The following is a 12283-nucleotide window of genomic DNA, read 5'->3' as shown; positions in this document are numbered from 1 at the left end:
ACAGGTTAACTGCATTTTATTTAAATTTCCTGATAATTGCGGAGAAAAAATATATATTATGTAACAAATCCTTACTATGCAATAATTGGTATTATACACTGAATAATTTTATGAGAATAACTGTGTCTCAATTAAAAAAGGGAGGAGACAACCCTGCATGAGGGTCCCGGAAATTAGTTTCACCAGGGACAGGAAGCAATCTCTTATTTATTACATTCGATATTTTTACACATTATATTTATGTATAAAAAGTTTTACATGGTTTAAATAGTACAGTCATAAAACTGCAAACAAACAAGAAGTGTCCACATCTGCGAAATAAATTACGTTACTCTTATGTTCTATTACGAAACTGTTGCCGAATTTCGATTTTTGAAGTGTCGGGGCTCTAACGTCGTGGAGCAAACAAAACTGCCACTCATAAAAACAAAACTGATCGGATAAGAACGTGATTGCTCTGTTTGCTCTTGTTGGTCAACTTCAGTGTAAACTAAACGTCACGGATAGGTCGTCTTACCTTTAAATTTAGCCGAACTAGACATCTGAGATCTAGAATATTAAAAACTTTAAACATGTATAGAATGTAGAGAATTGCAAAAAAATCTTTTATTACAATACACCTAGTTGAACCACAAAACCTACATATTAATTTATCTAACAATTATATTAGTATATGAGTGTCATCCATACGTTGGATAAAAATCCGGGACCCGACGTTGTTCAAGTATTAAAAATGCTTGCCGGCTGTTTTTACTACAAACAAGCAACACGCACTTTCACTACTCCTGCAAGGAAGTCGGGTGCAAGTGGGAAAGAAAAACGCAACCCAACACTTGACTTCTTACAACCACAATATATTCAAATAAAATAATTTCAAATTTAATTATAGATTATAATGATTTTTTAACATTTTAAAACCCCAATGGATACTGTGGTAGTAAGTGAAGGAGGGAACTCAGTCCAAAGCAAATATACATGTTGACAGAAATGAACGCTGGCTCATCCCCTCCGAGTGTTGCAATTAAATAAGTTGTTTTTTATCTAAAGTGTGAAGTGTGGGGTTTGGGGGCCGGGGCATCACATAGCATATTTGCGAGTCCACTCGCGCGCTAGCTCGTTGTACTTTTCCCGGTCGGTTTTATATATCCTAGCAATTTCTGGTACTAATGGATCATCTGGATTTGGGTCACACAAAAGTGAGCAGATTGATAAGAGTACTGTAACAAAACAGAAAGTTAGTCAATGTCGAACGACTCCCCGACGATCGATACTTAATGCTATTAATTATTTACTTAACGCCAATCAATACCTCATACTCTTTCATTAATGACATCACTCAGACTCTCTTTAATTACACACACATAAAAAACCAAAATGGGAAATACATGACAACCATTACAACAATCGACTAATACAATTTTAATGAAAAAATCGAAGGATATTTCGCTCATTTGTTTAAGCGTATTGAAAGCACATCAAATTTAAATTTTAAAACCACAATATCCTAAAAAATCCGATTTTCTTACAGTGTTTACAATAACTCGGATTAATTGGTTGAAATTTAAGTAGTTCTAGTCTATGCAATCCTAGCCTGACATCATCAAACAAAAAACAGAGTCAATATAACTGGAAATGATCTTGATAAAGCAAGCTTTGAAAAAATTAGAACTTGTTTTCAACTCCACTTAACGAAAGAAATTAACGGGATTTTGAAACATAAATGAGCAAAAGCGGCCATTACCTTATTACTATTCTAAATCGTCAATATATAGTGATCGTTAAAGGCCAATTGGCGTTGTTTCCGTTAATTTTGTTTCGCTAACTGTAATGAATACTTACTTAAAGTTTATTTTACAAATAAATAGTTTTATTAATAGCAACGCTTTGAACCTTAGCGATACAATAAGTTAGCGAGCTTTCTCACAATCAATTTGTTCAACAAAAATGTAAACATTGATAAAGCTAAAAGCATTTTTAGGTGAAACAGTTGCATGTTGATGTGCTATCGACAATTGCTTTTGAAAAGATTTGTTCACATGCATAATTTTTTTTTTGGCAAAAACAAGCCCTTGAAATTATAGTAAAGTAAATAAGCACTATATTATTTTAAAACAAAACACCCAAAGAAATCGATTGTCATTTTTCAGTTCTATAAAAATGGTTACAATATTGACCAAAAGTGACCACAGAAAATAGAGACGAGGTATTGATCGCCAAATTGCTTACCTAATCAGTAAAACTACACTTTACGAGTAAAATTTGTTTCCAAATGGACATAATCCCTCGCTGTATAGATAATGCGCATATTTACCTTAATCTTGAGGTAAATATTAACCGAATAGAAACATAAAATGCGTCTCGAGTTTAAATAGACGATTTTTCATGTTTCCCTTTTATGGAGCTATTTATTCAACACATTGAAGTGTCTTCGTTACGTCCAATAGATCCTACGAAAATACGAGCCATGTACTTTCAATTTCACTATTTAAGGCATTTAGACAACCTAAATAGACAAAATCATATCTACATAAAAGTGAGACAAAATTTGCGGAATTCACCAGTTGAAGGTAATCAATACAACGTAGGTATAAGATCAAGATAACAGTTTTCTAGACATAACTAGTAAAAAATGCTACCTGTGGACAACCACGTTGAAATTGAACGTGACATAAGAATAAGAACATCGTGTATGAGATCATTAAAAGCAAAGTAAACTTAGTTTTTAACATAAAACAAAAAGTGAATGAATTAAATGAAATTCCAAAATAATGTTTGCATCAATTAAGGCACAGAAGCAGTGTTTTGTACACAAATTATCAAAAGTCTTTCACAATGTAAACAAATAAAAACACTCTTTTTATGGCATGTAAACAATGTCATTGAGAAAAACGTTTAGTACAAATTTTGTTTATAAGTGTGTTATAACAGTTTTGACAAACTTAAGAGTGACACCCCAAAACATCTAAAATTAGATAATTGTAATGTTGTGTAAGTTAACAAAGTGAAACTGACAAAAATGTTTCTATGGACCACTACTTCTAGAAGTGGCGGTAACTTTTCCTCATTGATAAATTACAGATAACCCACAGATAACATGCTGATAGGTCTTAGTCATCATTATGCTAAAGTTTAAGCGAGAGAATAATGCACTTATCTGTATTAATAAAAGAGTATTTTGAGAATCATACCTTTTGAAATCGTAAGTGCTGGTGACCACTGGGAGCGAAGTATATCAAGACAAATGCTACCATTACTGTTTATGTTTGGGTGATAAATTCTTGTAGTAAACGCGACTTTTGGTGGTTTGAACGGATAGTCTGTTGGAAAATGAATAGTTAAAAAGAATACTCCTCCTTGGTATGGACTATCAGGCTGCAAAAGAAATGAAATTTTAGAATGTAAAAATTTTGAGAATCAATACACAAGTGTTTGCATAAGGTTATTGAATAAATAAATTACGAATCTAAAAATAACCTCATTACAGTTATGCGGCGTTGTAACAGGTTTAGAAGAAAATAAGAAAGAAATAAGTAAAAATCACTTACTGGTCCCATGATTGTGGCTTGCCAGTGAAATACTGTAACAAAAAAGAAAAAGTTTTGTTTTAGTAAAAGTTTAGAAAGAAACGTGGTAACTTACAATCATCTCCAACAGGTCCTGCTGAACATTGTGCGGGAGGATCTCTGCCGAGGTCTTGTAATTCCTAAAATGTCAAAAAAACTCATGAGTACTCACTCAGGCAGGTATCAGGTTAATAATAGCCACCTGAAAGTCAGGGGCCTAATATGGTGAGGTTAGAAGCGTGAAACATCAAGCCAAGGTCTTAAAATTAGCCACATTGTTATGAAGATGTGCTTTTGGCAAAAAACGGCCAAAGTCACAAGAAAAACAGACCTCGACCGGACCTGACACTCGTTACGTTACATCCGGCATTTTCATGCCACCCCAAAAAACAGAGCCATGCGGAAAATCGCCTGAAGATCTCTACACTACACTTGATAAGAGGGCAAAAACTCTTCGTTTTGACCGTAAAATCGTTAAGGGCGTTTTAATGCCACAGAACGAAATTTTTGTGAAAAAACGCTCACCACTTTGTACTTTCACTTGCACTGGGAATATTAACGTACCTTGTTGATTCGTTTTAAAGCCATTTGACGGAGTGTATGTGTAATAAATACTGGCTTTTCACCAGACAATGAAACCTCGAGCCAAGGACCTCTGATAGCAGATTGCAAAGATGGCCTCCTTCAAAACTCACACGCACGACGTAGGTCAAAAGCAGACTTCGAGTTCTTGTAGGGACGTCGGGACGCCGAGAGGTGCGCGGGCCTGGATTCGACTAATTGCTTGAAGAAATGTGGAGTACGGAGACACTCGGACTTTTTACAAAGACGAAAGAAAATCAGCTTTGTGTTCCAGAAAAGATGACTGATCACTTCCGTGGCGACTTGGTCATGTCGGTAAAACAGACCACTGCGGTTTTACACACTCACGATGACCGGCAGTGCAGTGGATTTCGTTAAGGCGCATTCCGACAGGGGGCGCTTTAAAAAATCAATTTAAATTTAAAAATTTTAAATAAGAAGATATTTTTAAATCGTTTGCTGCTGCAAGATAACATTACATACTTAGTCTGTCGTAATTTAGGTTAACAAAACAAACGTTGTCAAATATCTGTGTTATTCTATAAATTCAACAATTTTTATTATTTTGTCGTGAAAACATTACAAAACTTGCTAAAATATGCCTCCGATTCAACAAGAGAAGCACATCCTATTTTGTTCATTTATATTCTTAATCAATAAGCAATTTCTATTTTACCGAGACTTAAAATTAGAGTGCTTAGAAAGTTTGTTTTATTTTTATCTAAATCTTATTTGTTTCAAAATTCTTGGCAGAAATAAAAGCTATTCAACTGCAGTTTGCGTGTCACGGGATTTTATAATCGTCAATAAATACGAGCAATGGATTTAATTAAAAACAATTATTTTTAAATAAAATATAAAAATTATTCTTAGATTTTCTAAAGTATACAAAAATTATAAGTCTTAAGAAAAACCTACAATTTTTTTGTACTTTTTATAGGTCTGTTAGCTTTCTCTTTTCTGTGACTTCTACTCCTATAATTTCTTCAAGTAGAGACTCAATTTTTTTAATTTATTAGATCTTTTGATGGTACATACCTACATCAAGTATAATATGCTTAAACTTTTTATTTCTTTAGATGAGCTGAGTTCTATAAATTTATCAAAAATTTAGACTATTCTATTCTAAATGTGTTTAAACATTTTTTTTCAAATTTAGATCTTTTATAGAAAAAACCTTAAAAATAAACTTTTATTATTGGAACTATAATTGTATTTCGAATTTAAAGAACTTTAAAAAAATATTCGGCATACTGACTTATCAATAAAAACAAACCAAAACGAATGTACTTGTATCTAAATAGATTTCCTACATTTTAATATCTACAAAAAATTGAACTTTAATTTTAAAACGTCATTTTCCAATCATTTTATCTATCACCTTGTTAATTAAATAGATAATATGAAGGTCAATTATTGTTCTTTTTGCTCTCTAATGTTAAATAATCGTAAATACCTACTCCTCCAACGGATTTGCCAATATACAAAGTGTTCTTAAATCCGTAGAAACTTTCAATTTTGTAATAAGCATAATAATTAATAACTGATTGCCTTGATTACATTTTATTGAAAAACTAGTTATGCTCAGAGAACTGCACACCTCCGACAAGACCTGATTATTTCCGTCTGCTAGTCCAGTTAAAGACCACTGAAAAACATTAGATAGTATTCGATCGCCAATCACAAATACTTTGTTCTCATTAACTTCCAGAAGAATGTGATTTCTACAGTTATTTTTCAACACGTCAAATTTTCTCATCATTGTATCTGCAACTATTGCAATTATTTACATAACGCTCATTTGCCTTACTTTCGCTTTTTTAGACGACGTCACAGACACACCGCTTTATTAGCAGACACACCTTCCCCAGTTTTTATGTATTAATGACCTTGTCAACAATTAAAAAAATGACTTCAGCTGAAATGAATATCCATAAAAGCACAAGGTCCTGGCCACATTCTAGAAAACGAAACCTCCTGGATCGGATATTTGCAAATAGTTGGCATAGTTAGTCTCAGTTGCCTAAGCAGGCCTATCATTGAAGTTACAAAATCTTTCTAAAATTATTCAAATTTCCAGGGAATTTAGATCATACTTAGGTCTTACTTTGACATTTAAAATTGGTGTATATCAAAGTTGAGCGATTTCGATATTTTTTGCAGTTATTTAATGTAAGGTGTTGGGGTCAATATTACATAATATAAACTGTTTAAGACAATTTATAAAAACCAAAAGTACCAATTGAATTTCTGTGCAAGTTCAAGAATAATACTTGACATTGACTTCCGACAATGTTATTATTATTTCAGTTACACGTGGCGAATTTTTGTCAACTGAATTATCCACATTTGGTACAATTAATTTGTCTGCAGTGAAAGGTACTCTAATTAAATGACATTGAAATGTATCCATAGTTTTGTAATTTTCACTGTAATAGCAGCTTCGAGAAAAACTCAGGGAACAATGGCGTAATAAAATACTTCAAAGACGAAAAGTCCACGTTCTCTGAAAAATAACAGTGTTCAAGTTATAATTATCCTTTTACGAAATTTCAGACCTTGTAACTTGATGGCTTTCTAATCATTTCCTTTTTACATGAATTGTTCGATCTGCAATAAATAATGTTCTTGTGGGCCATTCATTGAAATTTAAGTAGGTATATTTATCATATACTATAGAGATGTTATCTAATTTGTTTACGGTTGCTGGAGGCTTGGCTCACGCACTGTAAAATTCTCTTGAACTTGAGCACCATTCCTCAAGTTCTTACTTATAGTAGGGGTGATAAAGTGATACTTCTTTCAGTTTATTCTTGACCGACATCAGTAAAAGACTGGCGTTTGAATTTAACACTATGGTTAGTGCTTTTACTTTCAACGTGTGTTGATTGAAGATTGTGTATCTGTGTGAAGTGAAAACGAGAACGATTGTGAATATGCGAAAAGAATATTATTGTTAGATTTTAAAGGCTATTGTTCGTTATCCCACAGTTAAACGATTTTTTGACATGACAATAATTTATTCTATTTTTTATTCATTTTTAATTTGAACGCCTAATAGAATTTTAACATGCAAATTTGATTTTTGCTTTATGCAATTTCTAAAATTCGATACAGAATATTCACACTTCTACTTGAGTTTTCCTAAGAATGCTTCAATTTAAAGTAGGACAATTTCTTCAGTTGTGAGACTCTGAAAACTTAAATTGTAGTAAATTAAAAAATCTGAATTAGGTAATTGACAGCAACTGTTTTTTAGGTTAGCAGAATAAGTATAACTATAAAAAGAATAATCTACTGAAAACAAATCTGAATTAATTCTGTTCATGCGTTCAGATTTTGTAATCCACATACTTGTATTTATAATCACAGATTATTCTAGCATCGTAAATTTTCATATTGAAACTGAATTTTGCTGCCAGTTTTTTATATAAAGATTTATTTAAAATTCTGAATTTTTAAGAACAGTTAGGAAAAAAGTTAGGAAGAGGATTCTCATATTTAGGATCCGAAATTCTTATACATACGTTACCTTTTTGCACATTTTTTTTTAATTCAAATTTAAATTACTCCTTGATTTGTAATTGATATACATACTTACTTATTGCATTAAGTATTTGAAATTTTTTCACCACACATTTTTCGTTCTAGATGCATGCACTTATTACCATAATTTATGATAAATTTGTAAAAAAGAAACAATAATTATGTCTAATTAGTCGATTTATTATTGCATGTGGGTACGATTTACAATTTTAAATTACTAAATTTACAAATAATTTTATTAGGACACAACATGCTCCAGAATTTCAGGAAATCGTTGTTTACATACAAACTAATCATGGAAAATTAAATTATTAATTGATTTAATTAATCGACCGATTAATCAATATTCCTGCATAATTTCGATAACTTAAATTATTGCTTCCAGATATCTTCACACGCACTGTTACTCTGCGTCCTCCTCAACTTCAGAACTCTTGCTCAAGATCTGTCATTCCCAATTCCAGAGTATCACCATGAAATATTTTACTCAAGCGGTGATGTAAATCCTGAAATCCTGCCGCTTTCAACCGCTAGCAGAATTCCTAGCAACATTGCGCTTCACCCAGCAGGAAGTCTTTTCCGGACACCTGTTTTACGTTCTGTGAACCTGTTTACGCCGAACACGATACAACAACCTGCCGAGACGCCGGGTCAAGTTGAGAATTACAGAAAGGCATTGGAAGAGGAAGCACGAGAGGCAGAAAGAGCCGAAAATGCAATTACAACAGTGTTTCAGAGTGATTTTGGGGGTAGATTTGAGGGGTTTAGAGAAAATCGGCCGAAGAGTTATGTGAGTGTGCAGTTTGATGGAGTGAAGAAGTATGACTATAACTATCAGGTTTAGTTTGTATTATTGTTTGAAGATTATTTATATTTTTATAAAACTACCATCTACCTGTTAATATTTTTAAAGTTTATTTAATATTTCAGCAGTATTTAGGTTCAGTCGAAAATGAGTAGTTACTAGCCATATGTTTTGTCGTATATTGTTTATTTAGAGTGTTTATAAACTCCGGTCACGAACATTTTTAAACACTCTTAAGATAATTATGTTCCTTTACTTTTTTACTAATGTTGTCTGTTTACTTTACATATATTTTTATCTGTTGTGTTTTGTGTTTAACTCTAATATTTAAATTGAAATAAATCTATGCATTTCTAGTTGCTTTTTAATGTTCTGCTCATGTTAAAAAAGAAGCAATTTAGGAATTAAATATGAAATGTGAAATTTTTTAGGTATTATGTGATTTTTTATGTTATTACTTGCGAATTTAAGTTCTACTTTCCTTTTTAGATGATTCATTGCATAAACAACCTACCCAATCTTCCAAAAATGAGTAATCTGCACTACTTTTCGTGACCAAGACAAACGAGGACAGACCAAAACGAAAGGAAAGTCTATGATTCTATTTTGTTCAGTTTTTAAAATTAAGTACATATGCAAATCAAGAATCACAATTATAATATTTTAATTAATATTAGTCATGGATATAAAATTTGTATTAATTTAATAGGAGGGAAATTATTAATTGCAAAAGTTTATTTTTATAACGAATCAATAGTTTTTCCACATGTTATGTTATACCTGTAGCTTTGGTAACATTGATTGTGTGAAATTAGACAATGATAGAGCACAATCAAAATTTCTAGAAAATTTCCATAGATTTGTACTTACGCACACTTATAGAAACGAGAAGACAAATTTTAGTATTTGTTTAAGTTGAACTAAAAATTTTAACTTTATTTAAACCTTTGTTATGTCTGTTCAAATTTTATATAAGCAATTTAAAGATTTCGATCTTTTTACGAGAGACTTATTTTCTGTACCAAATTGCAAAATAATAGACCAGCATGAACAAACAACATTTTTTCATTAGCAATGATTTTCTGCTAATTTCAGTATTGATTCACAAGATAACCGAAAGTCCAAATCATGAACTGTGAATCATTAAAGTCCACGTCACCTTATTCTAAGAACTGACCAAAATTTTACTACTTATTAATTAAAATTTATTTGTCATGATAAACCTATGTCTGCCTATTGTATGTTTTTTAATATGCTAGCATTATTATTATAGCTAGTAATAGCTATAAATTGATTTCCAACAATTACCAATTATATTGAACTATTTTCATTTAATTTTGAATTGATCATAAAGTAGATTTCAACAAAATTACAGAGTTGTTAGAGTTTTGCTACAGCAGCCTACATTACCAGATCTGCTTTTTGTCGAAAGCAACAATAATATTTCTATTCATTTATAGATAGCAGCACCATTCGAATTATGCCAGTATTTTGCAAAACCATTCAAATTTGATTTTTTTTCAGGAATGCGTAAAATTATAATAAATATTAGTTTTTTACAAAGTTTAGTGAAATCATTTTTAAGTTTTGATTTTTTATTAAATTATGTCTGCAAGAGTAGGGGAGAGGGGGGTACCGGGGCATAGCGGGGCAACACTCCAGCTGCTCAAACCAAACGCCGTGAAAAAAGTCGAATAGCGTGCTTTGATTGGTTGTCAGTTGACAGTTGACCACCAGTTGACCATGTGTGTTTTATAAAACAAAGTGTGAAAATCTGTATGTTTTATAAAATCCAGTTAGGGAGCAAGTTTTTTTCAAATCTAGTCATACAAATGTAGTGGCTAAATATGATGAACCTGCTCATTTATGTACAATATGCATTGATGACTAAGTGATTTTAAAATGTTACTTTTTCTAAGTAGGTACACAATTATTCAAAAATTTGATTTCCCCATAGGGTACCCTACTTTACCCCTATGTGCGGGGCAAAGCGGGGCAATTCCTATTTTTCAAAATAATGCTCACATGTCGTAAGTTTTTTATTGTAATCAAAAAAAGTACAACAAAAATCATCAATACATTAGTCTATGATATTTAGTGAAAAAATTTGTTAATTTCTATAATTTTAGGATGTGTGGCTAATTGATTGTTAAGTTCCCCACTATGCCCCCCTCTCCCCTACTGTTACTTTTAATCTTATTACAAATAAGAAAGTAGTACTTTGGCCTTTTATTTTTTTTTACATTCTCTAACTACTATTTCTACAACAATACTTTCAAATTAAAAAACAGTTATCCTAAAATTTGAAATGACAATTTTTTAAATACTCAGAAATTTTTACAATTGTTGCAATTATCCCGAATCATGCCAATTCGAAATGTTCGGTTTACCATAAAAAGATACCGGACTAAAATACTCTTTTCTAATTCTCTTGACATTGAGACCAACATTTTATCGTAATGCCTTTGGCATTCTCTCGCTGTTTTCAGAACTTTATTTTAAGAAGACCACACCTTGTCCTTAGTCCAGGTTCAAGATCAGTTCGAAATTTAAAGGTTACTTACAGGTTTTAAATAATAAAAAGTCAATTTTGCGATACCGAACGTTACATTTATTTTATTAAAACAGTGAATAAAATTGACCGACAAATTACATTCCGTTGTTGAAATTTAATTTATTTAATTATGATACGGAAACACAAATTTCTCGGAACCTTGTATCCGGAGTACTACGTTCTTGACTTCCAGCTCCACCCATACAACTCCGGAACCAACCCATAAAAGCCACATAAGCCACGTTAACCTTATGATGCAAATACTAGTCGAACGGGAGCAAGCATATTCAAGGTTTCTATGCACTTTCATTTCTTTGTGTAGTCGTCAGGCAAACAACTCTTAACATTTAACATTTAACGTTTTTATTATGAATATAATACAATAATGAAAATGTCGACTAAAAACGAAATGACTTCTAAATTAGGATTTTTGGAAAGTGTAGCTGAAACCGTCCGGTGACCTGTTGAGGGACAATTTGCCGGGAGGGTAGAACCTATGAGGAGCAGGAGTCGTAGTGTAATAGGGTTGTTGTCTGTATTGTTGTTGAGGTTGAGGTTGAGGTTGATATTGGGGTTGGGGTTGATATTGAGGCTGGGATTGGTACTGAGATTGGGGTTGATATTGAGATTGGGGTTGATACTGAGGCTGAGCTCTGTATTGAGGTTGAGGTCTGTACTGAGATTGATACTCTGGAGGGTTGTACTGAGGCTGTGGAGTGTACTGAGGTTGGGGTGCCACGGGAAGAGTCGTTGGCACAGGTTGGGGGATACCATCTCCAGTAGCCTGGAATCCGTGTTTTCCAGCAGTGTAGCTTACAGTATGTCTTTGACCATTGGGATCTACGTAGGAATAGGTTCCACGTCGAGTACCATCAGCTTCACTTTCTTCCTTAAATTGTACACCATCTTCCTGGGAATATTGGGCGCCAAATTTCCCGTCCCCACTCAAATATCTCTGCTCGTTGAGGATGGCAGCATGTTGAGGATCTCCGTGGTAGGCCTGTCCGAAAACAGCTCCTACGAAAGCGGCGAGGACCAACTGTAAATAAAAAAAACACCAACTGTAGGACACTGTCACTAACCCACTGGAACCACAAAATTTCCAAAATTTTTGATACTCACTAGTGTGTACATTGTGGTGATGGTCTACCAGAGGCAAACTACGACTACTGCCCTCTCACGGCGCTCATTTATGTTTTATACCGCGAGCCAACCTTGGTAGTGCGACCCTGG

The 12283-nt window shown here is 32.8% G+C and overlaps 3 protein-coding genes across 3 annotated transcripts; 1 reads left to right on the top strand and 2 right to left on the bottom strand.

Moving 5' to 3' along the window:
• eff (ubiquitin-conjugating enzyme E2 eff) lies at positions 1 to 4505 on the bottom strand. Its single transcript, XM_088038448.1, has 5 exons — positions 4128 to 4505; positions 3640 to 3703; positions 3546 to 3577; positions 3189 to 3372; positions 1 to 1217 (listed from the first exon to the last, which is right to left on the bottom strand). Exons 1-5 carry the CDS (start codon positions 4149 to 4151, stop codon positions 1078 to 1080), a joined length of 444 nt encoding a protein of 147 aa, XP_087894574.1. The 5' UTR covers positions 4152 to 4505; the 3' UTR covers positions 1 to 1077.
• A 2419-nt stretch (positions 4506 to 6924) lies between these two features.
• Positions 6925 to 8722, top strand: LOC148172870 (uncharacterized). The gene is made up of 2 exons (XM_088039389.1): positions 6925 to 7003; positions 8077 to 8722. Exons 1-2 carry the CDS (start codon positions 7001 to 7003, stop codon positions 8533 to 8535), a joined length of 462 nt encoding a protein of 153 aa, XP_087895515.1. The 5' UTR covers positions 6925 to 7000; the 3' UTR covers positions 8536 to 8722.
• A 2668-nt stretch (positions 8723 to 11390) lies between these two features.
• LOC148172869 (uncharacterized) lies at positions 11391 to 12283 on the bottom strand. Its single transcript, XM_088039375.1, has 2 exons — positions 12173 to 12283; positions 11391 to 12089 (listed from the first exon to the last, which is right to left on the bottom strand). The coding sequence occupies exons 1-2, from the start codon at positions 12182 to 12184 to the stop codon at positions 11472 to 11474; spliced, it is 630 nt and encodes a 209-aa protein (XP_087895501.1). The 5' UTR covers positions 12185 to 12283; the 3' UTR covers positions 11391 to 11471.

This window comes from Gnatocerus cornutus, chromosome 6, assembly GCF_029298725.1.
Source record: "Gnatocerus cornutus isolate USDA-ARS CGAHR chromosome 6, icGnaCorn1.1, whole genome shotgun sequence".
In the NCBI taxonomy this organism is placed as follows: domain Eukaryota; kingdom Metazoa; phylum Arthropoda; class Insecta; order Coleoptera; family Tenebrionidae; genus Gnatocerus; species Gnatocerus cornutus.
This window is presented reverse-complemented; position numbering and strand designations above follow the sequence as displayed.